Below are 20,574 nucleotides of genomic sequence, written 5' to 3' on the forward strand. Positions count from 1 at the left end.
GATAAGGCTTTGTCTACCGTGGGGATTGACTCCCACCTTTCCCTGTCCCCAGAGGGGTATGGATATGCCACTGGAATTATTTTGTGAACGTATCTTTTTGTCAGGATTTTTCCAAGCTTTTTCAAAAAGTGCGTTCAGTTCATGAGAGGGAGGAAACGTTACCTCAGGCTTCTTTTAAACATACAGACCCTAGTATCAGGAACAGCAGGGTCCTCAGTGATATGTAATACATCTTTTATCGCCACAATCATATGCTGAATACTCTTAGCCAGTTTTGGATGTAATCTGGCATCCCTATAGTCGACACTGGAATCAGTCCATGTCGGTATCTGTATTTGCTATCTGGGTAAATGCACGTTTCTGTGACCCCGAAGGGGTCTGAGCCTGTGACAAAGCATCTTCCATGGATTTCCTCCATGTCTGGTTCTTAGACTCAGATTTATCAAATCTCTTAGTCAACTTAGTCACATTTGCGTTTAAAACACACAACATATTCACCCAATCATCCGTCGGCGGTGCCGACAGTCACTCTCACATTTTTTTTCTGTCCCCAATCCAGCCTCCTCCTGGGAAGAGCATTCAGCCTCAGACATGTCGACACACGTACCGACACCCCCAAACACACTGGGGCTGTAGGAGACAGACCCACAATAAAGCCTGCCAGAGAGACACAGAGAGAGTTCAGCCAGCTCACACCCAGCGCCTATCCCGGTACTGAAGCCAGTAATAAGACTGCCCAGAACTGCTAGCGCTTTATATATATATATATATATATATATATATATATATATATATATATATATATATATATATATATATATATATATATATATATATATATATATATATATATACTCATTCTCTCTCTCTCTCTCTCTCTCTCTCTCTCTCTCTCTCTCTCTCTCTCTCTCTCTCTCTCTCTCTCTCTCTCTCTCTCTCTCTCTCTCTCTCTCTCTCTCTCTCTCTCTCTCTCTCTCTCTCTCTCTCCTCAGTGGAAATTTGGCTATTTCAAGTAGACCTTCTTTGGTCTATTGGGAGCACCCGCCACGTTGAATTATTGAAGATGTGAGTGCAGGATCTGCTTGGATTTATATATATATATATATATATATATATTTTAGCACCAACTCACTTGTGCCCGCCCCCCCCCCCCCCCCCCCCCCCCCCCCCCGTTTTGCACCCTGTTACTTGTACAGCAGTTGGCCAGCGTCTGTGCAGCTTCTGTGAAGAGAAAATGGCGCTGGCCAGAGGTGTGTGGGCTAAGCAACGCCCACTACATGGCGCGCTTCAGTCCCGCTTAAAAATAAGAATTTACTTACCGATAATTCTATTTCTCATAGTCCGTAGTGGATGCTGGGGACTCCGAAAGGACCATGGGGAATAGCGGCTCCGCAGGAGACTGGGCACAAAAGTAAAAAGCTTTAGGACTACCTGGTGTGCACTGGCTCCTCCCCCTATGACCCTCCTCCAAGCCTCAGTTAGGATACTGTGCCCGGACGAGCGTACACAATAAGGAAGGATTTTGAATCCCGGGTAAGACTCATACCAGCCACACCAATCACACCGTACAACTTGTGATCTGAACCCAGTTAACAGCATGATAACAGAAGGAGCCTCTGAAAAGATGGCTCACAACAACAATAACCCGATTTTTGTAACAATAACTATGTACAAGTAATGCAGACAATCCGCACTTGGGATGGGCGCCCAGCATCCACTACGGACTATGAGAAATAGAATTATCGGTAAGTAAATTCTTATTTTCTCTAACGTCCTAGTGGATGCTGGGGACTCCGTCAGGACCATGGGGATTATACCAAAGCTCCCAAACGGGCGGGAGAGTGCGGATGACTCTGCAGCACCGAATGAGAGAACTCCAGGTCCTCCTCAGCCAGGGTATCAAATTTGTAGAATTTAGCAAACGTGTTTGCCCCTGACCAAGTAGCTGCTCGGCAAAGTTGTAAAGCCGAGACCCCTCGGGCAGCCGCCCAAGATGAGCCCACTTTCCGTGTGGAATGGGCTTTTACAGATTTTGGCTGTGGCAGGCCTGCCACAGAATGTGCAAGCTGAATTGTACTACAAATCCAACGAGCAATCGTCTGCTTAGAAGCAGAAGCACCCAGCTTGTTGGGTGCATACAGGATAAACAGCGAGTCAGATTTTCTGACTCCAGCCGTCCTGGAAACATATATTTTCAGGGCCCTGACTACGTCCAGCAACTTGGAATCCTCCAAGTCCCTAGTAGCCGCAGGCACCACAATAGGCTGGTTTAAGTGAAATGCTGAAACCACCTTAGGGAGAAATTGAGGACGAGTCCTCAATTCTGCCCTGTCCGTATGAAAAATCAGGTAAGGGCTTTTATAGGATAAAGCCGCCAATTCTGAGACACGCCTGGCTGAAGCCAGGGCTAACAGCATTACCACTTTCCATGTGAGATATTTTAAGTCCACAGTGGTGAGTGGTTCAAACCAATGTGATTTTAGGAATCTTAAAACTACATTGAGATCCCAAGGTGCCACTGGAGGCACAAAAGGAGGCTGTATATGCAGTACTCCCTTGACAAACGTCTGAACTTCAGGAACAGAAGCTAGTTCTTTTTGGAAGAATATTGACAGGGCCGAAATTTGAACCTTAATGGACCCTAATTTGAGGCCCATAGACAGTCCTGTTTGCAGGAAATGCAGGAATCGACCCAGTTGAAATTCCTCTGTAGGGGCCTTCCTGGCCTCGCACCACGCAACATATTTACGCCAAATACGGTGATAATGTTGTACGGTTACATCCTTCCTGGCTTTGATCAGGGTAGGGATGACTTCATCCGGAATGCCTTTTTCCTTCAGGATCCGGCGTTCAACCGCCATGCCGTCAAACGCAGCCGCGGTAAGTCTTGGAACAGACATGGTCCCTGCTGGAGCAGGTCCTTTCTTAGAGGTAGAGGCCACGGGTCTTCCGTGAGCATCTCTTGAATTTCCGGGTACCAAGTCCTTCTTGGCCAATCCGGAGCCACGAGTATAGTCTTTACTCCTCTCCTTCTTATGATTCTCAGTACTTTTGGTATGAGAGGAAGAGGAGGGAACACATACACTGACTGGTACACCCACGGTGTTACCAGAGCGTCCACAGCTATTGCCTGAGGGTCCCTTGACCTGGCGCAATATCTGTCCATTTTTTTGTTGAGGCGGGACGCCATCATGTCCACCTTTGGTTTTTCCCAACGGTTCACAATCATGTGGAAGACTTCTGGGTGAAGTCCCCACTCCCCCGGGTGAAGATCGTGTCTGCTGAGGAAGTCTGCTTCCCAGTTGTCCACTCCCGGAATGAACACTGCTGACAGTGCTATCACATGATTTTCCGCCCAGCGCAGAATCCTTGCCACTTCCGTCATTGCCCTCCTTCTTGTGCCGCCCTGTCTGTTTACGTGGGCGACTGCCGTGATGTTGTCCGACTGGATCAACACCGGCTGACCCTGAAGCAGAGGTCTTGCCTGACTTAGGGCATTGTAAATGGCCCTTAGTTCCAGGATATTTATGTGAAGTGACGTTTCCATGCTTGACCACAAGCCCTGGAAATTTCTTCCCTGTGTGACTGCTCCCCAGCCTCTCAGGCTGGCATCCGTGGTCACCAGGACCCAATCCTGAATGCCGAATCTGCGGCCCTCTAGGAGATGAGCACTCTGTAACCACCACAGGAGAGACACCCTTGTCCTTGGAGACAGGGTTATCTGCTGATGCATTTGAAGATGCGATCCGGACCATTTGTCCAGCAGATCCCACTGAAAAGTTCTTGCGTGGAATCTGCCGAATGGAATCGCTTCGTAAGAAGCCACCATCTTTCCCAGGACCCTTGTGCATTGATGTACTGACACTTGGCCTGGTCTTAGGAGGTTCCTGACTAGGTCGGATAACTCCCTGGCTTTCTCTTCCGGGAGAAACACCTTTTTCTGTACTGTGTCCAGAATCATTCCCAGGAACAACAGACGGGTCATCGGAATCAGCTGCGATTTTGGAATATTTAGAATCCATCCGTGCTGTCGTAGTACTACTTGAGATAGTGCTACTCCGACCTCTAACTGTTCTCTGGACCTTGCCCTTATCAGGAGATCATCCAAGTAAGGGATAATTAAGACGCCTTTTCTTCGAAGAAGAATCATCATTTCTGCCATTACCTTGGTAAAGACCCGGGGTGCCGTGGACAATCCAAACGGCAGCGTCTGAAACTGATAGTGACAGTTCTGTACCACAAACCTGAGGTACCCTTGGTGAGAAGGGCAAATTGGGACATGGAGGTAAGCATCCTTGATGTCCAGAGACACCATATAGTCCCCTTCTTCCAGGTTCGCTATCACTGCTCTGAGTGACTCCATCTTGAACTTTAACCTTTTTATGTAAGTGTTCAAGGATTTCAGATTTAAAATGGGTCTCACCGAGCCGTCCGGCTTCGGTACCACAAACAGCGTGGAATAATACCCCTTTCCCTGTTGTAGGAGGGGTACCTTGATTATCACTTGCTGGGAATACAGCTTGTGAATGGCCTCCAATACCGCCTCCCTGTCGGGGGGAGACGTTGGTAAAGCAGACTTCAGGAACCGGCGAGGGGGAGACGTCTCGAATTCCAATTTGTACCCCTGAGATACTACCTGCAGGATCCAGGGGTCCACTTGCGAGTGAGCCCACTGCGCGCTGAAATTCTTGAGACGGGCCCCCACCGTGCCTGAGTCCGCTTGTAAGGCCCCAGCGTCATGCTGAGGACTTGGCAGAAGTGGGGGAGGGCTTCTGTTCGTTGGAAGAGGCTGTCTGCTGCAGTCTTTTTCCCCTTCCTCTGCCCCGGGGCAGATATGAGTGGCCTTTTGCCCGCTTTCCCTTATGGGGACGAAAGGACTGAGCCTGAAAAGACGGTATCTTTTTCTGCTGCGAGGTGACTTGGGGTAAAAAGGTGGATTTCCCAGCCGTTGCCGTGGCCACCAGGTCCGATAGACCGACCCCAAATAACTCCTCCCCTTTATACGGCAATACTTCCATATGCCGTTTGGAATCCGCATCCCCTGACCACTGTCGCGTCCATAATCCTCTTCTGGCAGAAATGGACATCGCACTTACTCTTGATGCCAGAGTGCAAATATCTCTCTGTGCATCTCGCATATATAGAAATGCATCCTTTAAATGCTCTATAGTCAATAATATATTGTCCCTGTCCAGAGTATCAATATTTTCAGTCAGGGAATCCGACCAAGCCACCCCAGCACTGCACATCCAGGCTGCGGCGATTGCTGGTCGCAGTATAATACCAGTATGTGTGTATATACTTTTTAGGATATTTTCCAGCTTCCTATCAGCTGGTTCCTTGAGGGCGGCCGTATCAGGAGACGGTAACGCCACTTGTTTTGATAAGCGTGTGAGTGCCTTATCTACCCTAGGGGGTGTTTCCCAACGCGCCCTAACCTCTGGCGGGAAAGGATATAATGCCAATAATTTTTTAGAAATTAGCAGTTTTTTTTATCGGGGGAAACCCACGCTTCATCACACACCTCATTTAATTCTTCTGATTCGGGAAAAACTACGGGTAGTTTTTTCACACCCCACATAATACCCTTTTTTGTGGTACTTGTAGTATCAGAAATGTTCAAAACCTCCTTCATTGCCGTGATCATGTAACGTGTGGCCCTACTGGAAAATACGTTTGTTTCCTCACCGTCGACACTGGAGTCAGTGTCCGTGTCTGTATCGACCTGAGGTAACGGGCGCTTTAGAGCCCCTGACGGTGTTTGAGACGCCTGTACAGGTATTAACTGATTTGCCGGCTGTCTCATGTCGTCAACAGTCTTTTGTAAAGTGCTGACATTATCACGTAATTCTTTCCATAAGACCATCCAGTCAGGTGTCGACTCCCTAGGGGGTGACATCACTAACACAGGCAATTGCTCCGCCTCCACACCATTTTCCTCCTCATACATGTCGACACAACGTACCGACACACAGCACACACACACAGGGAATGCTCTGATAGAGGACAGGACCCCACTAGCCCTTTGGGGAGACAGAGGGAGAGTTTGCCAGCACACACCAGAGCGCTATATATATATACAGGGATAACCTTATATAAGTGTTTTTCCCTAATATAGCTGCTGTATATATTTATATGCCAATTTAGTGCCCCCCTCTCTTGTTTTACCCTGTTTCTGTAGTGCAGGACTGCAGGGGAGAGTCAGGGAGCCTTCCTCCAACGGAGCTGTGAGGAAAAAATGGCGCCAGTGTGCTGAGGAGATAGGCTCCGCCCCCTTCACGGCGGCCATTCTCACGCTTTTTTATGGAAAATTGGCAGGGGTTAAATGCATCCATATAGCCCAGGAGCTATATGTGATGTATTTTTTGCCAAAAAAGGTGTGTTATTGCGTCTCAGGGCGCCCCCCCCCAGCGCCCTGCACCCTCAGTGACCGGAGTGTGAAGTGTGCTGAGAGCAATGGCGCACAGCTGCGGTGCTGTGCGCTACCTTATTGAAGACAGGACGTCTTCTGCCGCCGACTTTCCGGACCTCTTCAGTCTTCTGGCTCTGTAAGGGGGCCGGCGGCGCGGCTCTGGGACCCATCCATGGCTGGGCCTGTGATCGTCCCTCTGGAGCTAATGTCCAGTAGCCTAAGAAGCCCAATCCACTCTGCACGCAGGTGAGTTCGCTTCTTCTCCCCTTAGTCCCTCGGTGCAGTGAGCCTGTTGCCAGCAGGTCTCACTGAAAATAAAAAACCTACTTTAAACTTTTACACTAAGCAGCTCAGGAGAGCCCCTTAGCCTGCACCCGTCTCGTTCGGGCACAAAAATCTAACTGAGGCTTGGAGGAGGGTCATAGGGGGAGGAGCCAGTGCACACCAGGTAGTCCTAAAGCTTTTTACTTTTGTGCCCAGTCTCCTGCGGAGCCGCTATTCCCCATGGTCCTTTCGGAGTCCCCAGCATCCACTAGGACGTTAGAGAAAACTCATTATACTGGCGGGGGTCCCTTAAGTAGTGCCTGGGCACTGTTATATCTTATTGCCAGTGCTGTTTGAGGTCCCCCGTGCTGCCCAGGGCGCCCCCCCTGTGCCCTGCAGTGCGGTGTTATGTGTGGGAGCATGGCGGTACCTCAAATGCCGTCTTCTGCCGTCACTGAAGTCTTCTGATCTTCTCATACTCATCCGGCTTCTGTCTTCTGGCTCTGAGGGGGTGACGGCGCGGCTCCGGGAACAAGCAGCTAGGCGTACCAAGTGATCGAACCCTCTGGAGCTAATGGTGTTCAGTAGCCTAAGAAGCAGAGCCCTTCTACTCAGAAGAAGTAGGTCTGACTTCTCTCCCCTCACTCCCACGATGCAGGGAGCCTGTAGCCAGCAGGTCTCCCTGAAAATAATAAACCTAACTAAGTCTTTTTTCTGAGAAACTCTGGAGAGCTCCTCAGTGTGCATCCAGTCTCACTGGGCACAGAATCTAACTGGAGTCTGGAGGAGGGGCATAGGGGAAGGAGCCAGTTCACACCCACTCAAAGTCTACTAGTGTGCCCATGTCTCCTGCGGATCCCGTCTGTCAAAGTCAGAAAAATATCTCTATGCACACTACCATATTTGCACCTCACACAGGTCCGTGCTGCGCATGCGTACGCTCTCCCGTACGTGCGCATACTCACAGTCGCGGGCACCCGCAGGCGCATGGTATGCGTATTTACGGTAGAGTTTATGCGATCATAGCGTGCGACTCAATCATTACATATTTTCACTAATAATGTATTTTGTAGATCATGGTCCCTTTGATAGATTCTGAAAGTTTGGTTAATATAGAATGTTCATGAACAGAGGAATCCCTCTTTGTTTGATACGAAGGGTCAGATAGGAGTAATACAGTGGTGTTTAGTATCCATCGGAAGAATATTTAATTAGAAATATTCCGGTGTTGGTTTGAAGCAGATCAATCGCTCGTGCGAATAGTTATGGACATAAGAAGTTTATGAACATTTACTTTATTTGCACTTTATTACCCATGCGGCGGGAAACCCAGTTTCCCTCCCACCTGAGCAGTTGGAAATAGTCACAGCCCACCTGTATGAATCAACCTATGACCTTTTGTTATAATGCGAAGCCGAATTCCTGTGTCCAATGAACAATGAGATTGTAGGGACCATTGAATTGTATTGTGTGTGGGGCATAAATAGCAGGCCGACCATATCCAACTTCACTCTCTTCAACGGTTCTCATTGCTGATAATCGGGAGCTGGATATCGAGGCGCATGCGATCGTTCCCCTTGTGCGTAAGTTCTCTCCGTAATCATATTGTCTTACTGTGAGCCATTTCTCTCTCTCCCTCTCTTCTCTTTCTCTCGTATTTTCCCTTGATTAGACTTGAATTGTATTGTATTGTATTTCCTGTGTAGTTTATCTGGTTAGTTGGTTTATGTTATATTGTAGTGTATGCTTTGTACTGTGATTCCTTTTGCAAGTATAATAGTCATAATACACATAATAGGTTTCGGACCCTAAGCCCAGGTATCTGTGTATTCTTTATAGAGTTAAGTATTCTCTGAGCGTCGGTGACGCTCAAGCAGTTTTGTAGTTAATCAGGTTACACCAGGTTGCACTTACACTCTGTCTCTACACTAAGGTATACTGCGTATCTCACTGTTAAAGGTATAGATATAAAGGTTTAACGTTGTGAGCGTCTGCATCGCTGGTGATCTCCTCGTGGTCCCGAGCACTGCTACGCTATAGCGAATCATTACGATAGTCAACAGCCAATAACGTGCCTGCCTGTGATCACTTGACCGTGAGTGAACGTGACGCCTGAGCGTCTCGATCACGGCTAAGCGATCGATACGCAACTTGCGTACCCTTACGGTACTTCTTACGTAGATAGCGTACAGTGTTCTTAGACCTCATAAAGGGATATATATATACGATAAATATTTAGCTTTATCAATTGGCGGCTCGTCCTGTCCTTCACATATCTGCACTAGGTAGATCAGCAGACATTATCCCTCAGCAAAGGGCGGGAGGTTGTCTCGTAGTGCTGACGGGATAAGCGTCTGCTTCACTTAGATAAAAGAGTGCTGAAGGAATCCGGGAACCGGAGGTAAGAACAAAACGCTAGTGTCTTTTAAAACTGTATTTTTCTGTCTTGCGTACACACGCACGCACACATATATATCTGCATTTCTTTTTCTTTTTCATTTTCGTATATCACTCTCCTGTCTGCCAGTTTTATAGTCGATAGAAGTGCTAAAAAAAGATTTGCCGTTATTTCATAGTTTAAGAGTAAAGGTAATATAGTTAAAAGATAGACAAACACACAGTTTTGCCTGGGAGATAAGGCGAAGTCAGTGTGTTGTGTGGTAGATGACCAGGGATCATCTACATTGATAAAAATATAAATTGTGTTACGGTGGATCTTTGCTTTGCGTACACGTGTCCCTAACAAAAGACTTGTGTACGCAATCCAAAGGCGGACGCACGCAGCGTACATTACGCAACGGAGCGTCCGGTTACGCCCACGTAGCTCAAGTCACGATAAGTTGATTTTTAACGCAACGCGATAAGTAACGCAAAGCGGTAAATAGCGCCACAGGCGATAAATAACGCAAGTCTATTTTTGGAAATCCAAAATTTAAATTAACAGATCCTGCTCCTAATTGGTAACACAGCTGGGCTAAAGAAAAATTTCTGCGCAGAAATAGAAATAGAAGCAAAAGAGTACATGTGATGAGTGAGTGTTTTTGTATTACATAAGTTTATATAACTTAAAGGTTGAACCACAAGAAAAGTCGAGTACTCGTGAGGTACACGCGTGTAAGTGACGTGCACGGTGGCTAGGGAGGCATCCTTGGTTAAACATAATATTTGAGCATTAGAGTATAGCGGACCAGTACAGAACAAGACCAGGAGGTCATAACAGACCAGGAGGTCCAGGTACAGTAAACAGGGAAGTCCGCTATACAGTTCAGAGGCACAACACCGAGAAGGGTTGGTGCAAGACCCATATAGGCCGTACAAGCTCTGGCTTAAGGAATTCGCAGTCGTAAGTTTCGATTCCATTGGTCTTTCCGTACACAAGCTTAGTTGTTTGTGTACTGAACGACTGGACCGCACGTAATTGTGTACAGTAGTTAGTAATCTGACCTAGTACCATTAGAGTAAAGGGGTCACAAACGCTATTTGTACATTCTGATGTGATTTGTGTAATTTTTTATTTTTCAAGAAGGGAAGTTCGCTGGTCACTCAGGAACTATCTGACAAACCTCACCTTTACTGGAAAGAGTAAGTGTTCTGCGGATAACCCTCACATGTTCCAGTAAACAACGGTTTTTATAGGTGCCCTGGGTCGAGTGCGCCAGCACCATATCGGTGTGATCAGGTCGCATTGGTCGGCGTGGGCGAGTGAGTGGGGTACTCGGTAAACCGCCATCGTCGGCCTATTGTGAACAATCTGGTTTTCTGTAAGGGTTCGCTGAAGACCTTGATATAGAGATCAGAGGTAGAGCAAGCAACGCCTGCAGAGTTATGGGGGCCAGTTGTTCAGGTAGGGGGCGATCAACCTCGGTTCGGGTTGATTCAGTGGTCCGACCAATTGGGTCGGCCAGGTATATCATGTGTGAGAAATATGGAAGTCACACAGAGGTTTTATGTGATGAATGGGAGAGAATGACGGTACAAGACCGGGAGAAATTCCCAAGAATAGGTAGCTTCAGCCCAGAGGTGTTACAAAATTTAAGGAGGAGGATATGTCTCATAAAATCAACAAAGAGACGAGTTCAGCATTATGATTATTTACAGTTGTGGCAACAGGAAGGTGAGATACAGAGAGGTTTGGCTCAGGCGGCAGGATCTGGCTCTAACAGAAAACTGATTGCCACGGCCCCGCCGCCACCATATATATCAGGAGAGAAGTTGATTACGGAGAAAGACGCACTAAGGTGTAACACAAAATCACTTAGTAACTGTGTAAATGTTAATGATAATGTCAACCCATTAACCCATGCAAGTATTAACCCGTGCAAGTTGTACCCTGTTTTGAACTTTCCTCAGGAGTGTGATCAAGAGGACGAAGCGACAACGATTTCAGCGCTCTCTCTAGCAGCCACCATAGCAGAGACCACAGTAGGCACAGCAACACCCACGAGATTAGTAAAGGCCCCTAGCGGAGGGATAGGTGAGGTCGTATCAACTGGTAAGTACGGCACCATGCATTATGCTGAGACTATTTCACCACAAGCTGCAGAATCTACACAGAATGAGGTTGTTAGAATTACTCCTGTTAGGGTAATAGCAGTTCCCAATGGGAAAACAGATGTATCAGGAGCCACTCCCATAAGGAACATTGCCATGTACAGCCCATTTTCCCGAATGGAATTAAGGACCATAGTGTCTGAATTCCCTGACCCTAGAAAAGATTTAGTTGCCAGCCAAAAATACATCACAGACTTAGGAAACACTTTAGAGCCCAATAATAAAGATTGGCAGATATTGCTAAAAGCTTGTTTACCCTCCAATGTCGACTCAGCTCAATTTTTAGCTGATTGTGGACTAGATCTGGATGTACCTCTTACAGATGTGTACAACAAAGATAACGTAAGAAGGATAAACTTACAGTTAAAGGAGCATTTCCCAGCAGTTGTTAAATGGAACAAAATATTTTCCATTAAACAAAAAGAGTCAGAAACAGCTGCAGAATATTTCCACCGGGCACTATTAGAAATGGCAAAGTACACTGGTATAGAGGACATTAGGACAAATCCAAACCATCGAGAAGTAGCAGTATCTGTACTAATGGATGGTTTGAAGGAAACATTAAAGGCAAGGGTACAGACCACGCAACCATGTTGGCGAGGTCTGTCAGTGTCCACTTTGAGAGAGGCTGCTATTGATCACGACCGAAACATCACCAGACACAGGGAGTCGCAAAGTGATAAGCTAATGTCAGTAAGTATACAGGCTCTGACCACAAAGCAGCCTGCGTATGTACCACCAAACCCTGTGGGTAAGTCAACTATGATAACATGTTATTCTTGTCAAAGACAGGGGCACTATGCACGAGACTGTAGAGCGAAAAATTCGCAAAGATCATACCAACCCCCTAGACAACGACACGACACACGACATTGGGAGCAAGGTCCGCAGAAACGGAGTTATGAGCCACATACAGGGGAAACAAAAAGATATCCCCCAAACAGAGACTGGCATGCCTCTGGTAGTTCCCAACTATCTCCCTCACAAATAGTTGCTGCCAGCGGGATTCAGGGAGGTCACCATACCCAATAGGGGTGTGGCCATACCTGTAATCTGCAGCCAGTGAAATTGATTGCCAACCTTGAAAGTGAACCCGAGGTCGCAATTAATGTAGCTGGTAAAACTTTAAACTTTCTTGTAGACACAGGGGCGGCCAAGTCAGTGATAAATTCGACAGTGGGCATGAGGACCACTGGTAGGACAATTCCAGCCATGGGAGTAACAGGAGTAGTCCAGCACTACCCTGTTAGCAAACCAGCCGAGATTACAATAGGGCCTTTGCATACCAAGCATTCCTTTTTGCTGGCTGCATCGGCACCAACCAATCTCCTGGGAAGAGACTTATTGTGTAAAATGGGGTGCGTCATTTACTGTACTCCTGAAGGTGTATTCTTGGACATACCTGAGAATCACGCTCAGGAAGTACGAGACATGTTAGACTCCCCATCAAAATTAATGTCACATACCATTATGACAAATAGGAATCCATCCCAAGTAGAAGAGATGACATCTCAGATACCAGAGTCACTTTGGACAAAAGACGGACAGGACACTGGATTAATGGCAAACGTAGCTCCAGTAGTTGTACAAGTAAAAGATGGTAGGATAGCTCCAAAAATCCCACAATATCCTCTGAAGCCAGAGGTGGAGTTAGGAGTTTACCCAGTAATAGAGCGCTTGCTACAACAGGGCATTCTGGTAAGAACGTCCAGCACTGCCAATAGTCCCATCTTCCCTGTTAAGAAGAGTGGGGGGAGGGGTTACAGGCTAGTGCAGGATCTAAGGGGGATTAACAAAATAGTTGAGAGTCAGTTCCCCGTAGTGCCAAATCCAGCTGTCATCCTAATGCAAATCCCTCCCACTGCCAAATTTTTCACTGTTATTGACCTCTGCTCCGCTTTCTTTTCGGTACCTCTGCACCCTGACAGCCAATATTTGTTTGCATTCACATACAGAGGAGTCCAATATACGTGGACTCGATTGCCCCAAGGTTTCATAGATAGTCCAAGTATATTTTCTCAGGCTTTGCATGATTGTTTACAGTCTTTCCAACCAGACAGTGGATCAGTATTGATACAGTATGTGGACGATTTATTACTGTGTTCAGATTCACTGGAAGCATCTCTGAAGGATACGAAACAGCTCCTGTTTCATCTTTCAGACACAGGACACAAGGTGTCCAAAGACAAGTTACAATTATGCCAAACTAAGGTAAAATATTTGGGACACTGTCTAACACAAGGACTGAGACACCTGACCGCTGATAGAATCCAAGCAATTAGAGACATGACCCTGCCACAAACCCAGCAACAGATCAGAACGTTTTTAGGAATGTGTGGGTATTGCCGTAATTGGATCCCAGGGTTTTCCATTTTAGCGTTACCTTTGCAGGAAATGGTCTCCTCAAACAAACCTGATAGGATCTCGCATACAGACAAGTCCGAAACAGCATTTGAGAGACTTAAACAGTGCCTAACGCAGGCACCAGCACTAGGTATGCCAGACTATGGGAAACCCTTTGAACTATACGGAACAGAAAGTGCTGGTTGCGCGGCAGGCGTACTAACCCAAAAACACGGTGATGCCAGCAGGCCAGTTGCATACTACAGCGCTCAGCTAGATACGGTAGCGCGATCCCTCCCCACATGCTTGCGAAGCGTTGCTGCGATAGCATTGCTAGTGACAAAAAGCGAAGATGTCGTGCTAGGCCACAACCTCACAATCCATACGCCACATGCGGTATCAGCCTTATTGAATTCTGCCCAAACCAGACACGTCTCATCAGCGAGATTTACAAGATGGGAATTAGCACTAATGGCCCCCGTAAACATCACCATAAGGAGATGCAGTGCATTAAATCCTGCAACATATCTCCCAGGTGTGCCTGGTCAGGCACAAAGGGTGGAAGGTGAGAGTGCTGGGGAAGGAGGATTTAATACAAAGGAAGATGCACATGATTGTATGGAATATTTGACCCAAAATTTTACCGCAAGGCCTGACATCAGTGACAACCCACTGGAAGATGCAGAACTCACGTTCTACACGGACGGTAGTTGTCACAGACAGTCAGACTCGGGAGACTTGTGTACTGGATACGCAGTCGTAGATGACCAAGACACCATAGAAGCGGAACCGCTAGGCCCACCTCACTCAGCCCAGGTTGCTGAACTGGTCGCCCTAACCAGAGCATGTGAATTGGCTAAGGGTAAGTCAGCCAATATCTACACCGATTCTAGATACGCATTCGGGGTAGTCCATGATTTCGGAGCCCTATGGCGCCTCAGAAATTTCATGATGGCAGCTGGTACACCGGTAGCGCATGCAGCTCACATAAAAAGGCTTCTAACAGCGATACAGGAACCCGACAGAGTGGCTGTTATCAAATGTAAAGCACACACATATAGCCAAGACCCGGTATCACTTGGTAACAGCCGAGCAGACGAAGCTGCTAAGTTAGCAGCTGCTACCCCCATACAGACAGACACCACACAACTGATGGTATTCAATACCATCAACACACAGAAGTTGTGTAAAATGCAAAATTTGTGTTCCACACAGGAAAGGGCAGTCTGGAAGGCAAAGGGATGTGGCCAAGAGTCCTCAGGACTCTGGACGGATGGACATGGTAAACCAGTGGCCCCCAGAGCATATCTTCCATGTCTGGCTGAAGCAGCTCACGGGCTGACTCATCTAGGCAAGGAGGGAATGTGCAAATTGGTAAGAGCCTATTGGTGCGCCCCAGGATTCTCCTCTCATGCGAGTAAAAGAGCAATGTCATGCCTTACCTGTCTGAGAAAGAATATTGGAAAGGCAATACCAACAGAACCATCCCATATCCCACCTGCCGGCGGCCCTTTCCAGGTAATACAAATTGACTTCATTCAATTACCCCCTTGTCGGAATTTGAAATATGTACTTGTTTGTATAGATGTTTTCTCGAATTGGGTCGAAGCATTTCCTGCAGCTACAAATACCGCTATGTTTACAGCTAAGAAAATTGTGCAGGAATTTGTATGTAGATATGGTATCCCTAGAATAATCGAAAGCGATAGGGGTACCCATTTTACAGGTGATGTCTTTCAAGGAATGTGTAAGTTGATGGGAATTGATAGCAAGCTGCACACTCCGTACCGTCCACAGGCGAGTGCGAAGGTCGAAAGAGTGAACAGCACTATTAAAAATAAATTGAGTAAAGTGATGGCAGAGACAGGATTGACATGGCCAGAAGCTTTACCCATTGTATTGTACAGTATCAGAACCACTCCCAGGTCCCCTCTTAATCTGTCCCCCTTTGAAATCTTATTTGGTCGACAACCGCATGTCATGATTAACCCTCAGGATGATTTGAAATGTAACAATGAAGTAACTGTAAAGTACTTGATTAACATGAGTAAACAGTTAAGGAATCAAAATGATAATCTAAAGTTGGTGATTCCTGATCTACCTGATAGTAGTTGTCATGACATTGAACCTGGGGATTATGTAATGATACAAAATTTTCTACGCTCAGGTTGCCTTATTGACAGATGGGAAGGACCATACCAGGTCTTATTGACTAGCACGACAGCATTGAAGGTTGCTGAGAGAGAGACTTGGGTCCATTCATCCCACTGCAAGAAGGTTGCTGATCCAGAGAAGTCCCGTGATAAGGAACAGACGGTAGAGATGGACTTGCCCCAAGAGACTGTGATCCGGATTTTCCTGTTGACCATGATGTTGACCAGAGCAGTCTGTTCCGGCGAGAGTACCATGGAGGTCGATAGAGGTTCTGGAATGGGTTCTGATGATAAAGATGGAGGCGTAGTTTTCCAAGATCAACCTAACCAACAAGCAAAGGCGAGTATCAGAAAACGATCCGATAGCATTGACCATAGAAGAAATTGTGACGGATTGTTAGCTGAAGAAAACTGTATCTGTAGGCTCTGTAACAATGTCATTGAAGATGGGTGCATTAAGAAATGCCAATCCAGTTTTAATATCCATATGGACCGGCATCCATTGAGTGATTATCACTCCTTAGTGGGTAATGTATTAAACAAAACAGATTGTTGGGTATGCTCTCAAGTACCTCAGGGTCATAGCAAATCAGGGCTAGTACCATTTCCTTTAACGATAGGGGAGGTACTTGAGTTAAATGGTGGGAGACCGGTGGACCGGAGGTTTAATATCTCCAGCCCTCCTAGTTTGAAGCTCCACCAATACCACGTGGATAGGTCCCTATTATGTTTTAACATCTCCAATCCCAGAAAGCCGGGAAATTGGGAAGTATCATGGAGTAACCACACCATGACCTTTTCACATAGAGCAGATAGAATGCCTACAGATACAGAGCTTGTACGCCACATAGCCAGTAGAGGAAAATCTTTCCGGTATAGATACACCCTAGGAAATAGGATTACTAGAGTTGGAGAAGTATCACCAGGATACTGTGCACATATCGTACAACCTGATACGTGCATTAAGCAGATGGAAGAATTAGGGCTAGGAGATTTCACCTGGAAGGTGTGTAATATGGTAATGTCTTTCTCCGTCCCATATGTTCTCCCCGATGATGCATATTTCATATGCGGGAGAAAGGCGTACAAGTGGCTTGCCCCAAACTCTGAAGGATTGTGTTATATTGGAAGAGTATTGCCTGAAGTAATGACTGTAACACATGACAAAATGAAAGACATACACCGTGGTGCCCAAGCTCCTTATACTCACACTCATTACGAGCACCTTGTTAAAAGACAACTGTCAGAACGGTTAGAGCATCCGGCCTCTGATCTGATCCATGAATCCACCGGGATTCAGGTTCTGGTGGCGTTAGATTTCACTCGCACCGCTCGGAGTGATGAATTATAGATACATTTCCGCACTCGCCAATTTGTTAGATAATATCACTGAAATGTATGATGACACGTTTAGATATACTGGAAGAGAACTTCAGGCTTATAAAACAGAACTGGTACAGCATAGAATGGTTCTTAATTACCTCACAGCAGTGACAGGCGGATATTGTGTTACATTAGCAACACAGTACGGCGTGAAGTGTTGCACGTATATCACGAATAGCACCGAGGATCCGGTAGAGGTCATAGACCAAAAGATGGACGATATTCTCCAATTAAAGTGGGAATTTCGTCGAAAACACAATCTCACTCTTGCTGCTGTAGGTAATGAGCTGACTGGTTGGGTGTCATGGTTGAACCCGCGAAATTGGTTCTCCGGTTTGGGAGACTGGGCTCAAGGAGTCATAATGGATGTTGGGAAGTTTCTACTATGTATCTTAGGTGTCGTTATATCGATTGGATTGATATTTAGATGCGGGCAGGCTTTAATGAGGTGCAAACAAAGTACCAGAGTGATGAGTTTGAGGAGTGAGGAAACTGTAATTAACCTGGATTTGATTTACGACCCAACGATAGAAACAATGATGTGATGAAAATGCGATTTCTACGGTCCGTTTCTTTCACCTGTTTTTCTGGTTTTTCTCCAAGATAACAAGACCCCCTTGGACGAGGAAGTTGATGAGACGCTATACAGACAACGGATAGACCAAAGAAGAAGTTTTGACCACTTGAGATATGGACACTTGATGAACTTTGCCATGGATCCCCAGTTTCCCTAGAATTCTTAAAATTACGCTAGCCCAACATTTTTTGTAAATCTAATGGCATTGACAAAGCTTATTGCTCACGCTTAATGAGCAAAACAGCGCAAAGAAGACGACTTTCAACTGATACCGAACAAAACTTCAACTGACAGATGTACATTAACCTGACATAGAATACCACCGCATTTACCGTAATTATGTCTTTTCTTCATTTCTACAACCCTCAGGTAATGACACACATAGTATAGGGAATACAGGCACAGATATCAGCAATCACATATTCCCCCATTCATGTATCATCAACTAAAATGTGCTCCCCATTTTGTTCAAAATCCGAAAAGAGCTCGGTAAAGTTTGACAGCCCATCCACAGACCTGTACCACGGGATAAGAAGGAATTCAAATGTATACTTCGCAATACCTCGAAGCTTGATTTACAACACGTACGGCACGATGATACGTGACCCCCCAAACATGGACTCATACACACATGCTTCTGCTATCTCACTAGGTCATACCCTCTTCCCACCTACTCCTCTCTCCTCCCTTACCCAACCATGGAAATGAATTAACCCCTGACATATATTTTTCTCCTTTTGAAATGTTTTCAGGAAGTGGCAGTTATTATTGACTGCCAAAGGGTGGACTGTCAAAGTCAGAAAAATATCTCTATGCACACTACCATATTTGCACCTCACACAGGTCCGTGCTGCGCATGCGTACGCTCTCCCGTACGTGCGCATACTCACAGTCGCGGGCAGGCGCATGGTATGCGTATTTACGGTAGAGTTTATGCGATCATAGCGTGCGACTCAATCATTACATATTTTCACTAATAATGTATTTTGTAGATCATGGTCCCTTTGATAGATTCTGAAAGTTTGGTTAATATAGAATGTTCATGAACAGAGGAATCCCTCTTTGTTTGATACGAAGGGTCAGATAGGAGTAATACAGTGGTGTTTAGTATCCATCGGAAGAATATTTAATTAGAAATATTCCGGTGTTGGTTTGAAGCAGATCAATCGCTCGTGCGAATAGTTATGGACATAAGAAGTTTATGAACATTTACTTTATTTGCACTTTATTACCCATGCGGCGGGAAACCCAGTTTCCCTCCCACCTGAGCAGTTGGAAATAGTCACAGCCCACCTGTATGAATCAACCTATGACCTTTTGTTATAATGCGAAGCCGAATTCCTGTGTCCAATGAACAATGAGATTGTAGGGACCATTGAATTGTATTGTGTGTGGGGCATAAATAGCAGGCCGACCATATCCAACTTCACTCTCTTCAACGGTTCTCATTGCTGATAATCGGGAGCTGGATATCGAGGCGCATGCGATCGTTCCCCTTGTGCGTAAGTTCTCTCCGTAATCATATTGTCTTACTGTGAGCCATTTCTCTCTCTCCCTCTCTTCTCTTTCTCTCGTATTTTCCCTTGATTAGACTTGAATTGTATTGTATTGTATTGTATTTCCTGTGTAGTTTATCTGGTTAGTTGGTTTATGTTATATTGTAGTGTATGCTTTGTACTGTGATTCCTTTTGCAAGTATAATAGTCATAATACACATAATAGGTTTCGGACCCTAAGCCCAGGTATCTGTGTATTCTTTATAGAGTTAAGTATTCTCTGAGCGTCGGTGACGCTCAAGCAGTTTTGTAGTTAATCAGGTTACACCAGGTTGCACTTACACTCTGTCTCTACACTAAGGTATACTGCGTATCTCACTGTTAAAGGTATAGATATAAAGGTTTAACGTTGTGAGCGTCTGCATCGCTGGTGATCTCCTCGTGGTCCCGAGCGCTGCTACGCTATAGCGAATCATTACGATAGTCAACAGCCAATAACGTGCCTGCCTGTGATCACTTGACCGTGAGTGAACGTGACGCCTGAGCGTCTCGATCACGGCTAAGCGATCGATACGCAACTTGCGTACCCTTACGGTACTTCTTACGTAGATAGCGTACAGTGTTCTTAGACCTCATAAAGGGATATATATATACGATAAATATTTAGCTTTATCACGTCTATACCCCATGGTTCTTTAAGCATCCCCAGCATCCTCTAGGACATATGAGAAATCGGGTATGCGCTCCCTGTATCTTTGTCAAGCACAGGGATGCAGGGTAGTTTCATTTAAGCTTTTACAGTCTTTGGATCTTCACCCCCGGGTGCACCTTCCATCACCAGGCAATCTATTGTCATCTACTTCTGTGTTTTGCTGAATGGCTTACATTTGTCTCTCATGTTTTCACTGTTATATTGTTTCATTGTTTTGTTTGTAACAAATCAAAATAGATATATAAAAAGCATATAAAGTAATTTTGTTACATTTAACACAATGTAAATGACCTATATTCTCTCTGCAGGGAATAGTAATGGCAACTGCAGCGAATCTGGTTGCAAAAAGTGGCCGCCGCTTTAAGTGGGCCATCGAGTTCGGGGGCGGTGGAAGCAGGTAACAAGTCTTTCCACTAATTAATGGAATATATTGTACTCTACATCCCTGAATTCTGGCATGTGTTACAGACAGCCACTGGCTAGTGCATCTGTGACATTTTGCTTATTAACCGTTTTTGTAATGACCTATACATTATTTGTCTCTTCCTTCTTTCCTGTTGACAGAAGTCGAGCTGACAGAGGTGCACCACAGGACAGTATGTACCCTGTAGGGTATTCTGACAAACAGGTTCCTGACACTAGCGTACAGGAGTCTGACCACATCCTAGTAGAGAAGGTGAGGT

General features: G+C 45.9%; 1 protein-coding gene across 7 annotated transcripts in view; it reads left to right on the forward strand.

The window, feature by feature from the left end:
- Window positions 1–20,574, forward strand: part of EMC4 (ER membrane protein complex subunit 4) — a 51,775-nt gene that overhangs the window by 30,142 nt on the left and 1,059 nt on the right. For 6 of the 7 annotated variants that reach the window (XM_063913479.1, XM_063913473.1, XM_063913477.1 and 3 more), the window contains 2 exons: window positions 20,200–20,288; window positions 20,456–20,567. In XM_063913479.1, the coding sequence (XP_063769549.1) occupies window positions 20,209–20,288; window positions 20,456–20,567 (192 nt within the window). In that variant the 5' untranslated portion in view covers window positions 20,200–20,208. Of the gene's footprint in view, window positions 1–559; window positions 712–20,199; window positions 20,289–20,455; window positions 20,568–20,574 lie in introns of those variants that run through there. The other variant, XM_063913476.1, reaches the window with a different exon arrangement.

The sequence above is a fragment of the Pseudophryne corroboree genome, chromosome 1, assembly GCF_028390025.1.
Source record: "Pseudophryne corroboree isolate aPseCor3 chromosome 1, aPseCor3.hap2, whole genome shotgun sequence".
NCBI classification, from domain to species: Eukaryota; Metazoa; Chordata; class Amphibia; order Anura; family Myobatrachidae; genus Pseudophryne; species Pseudophryne corroboree.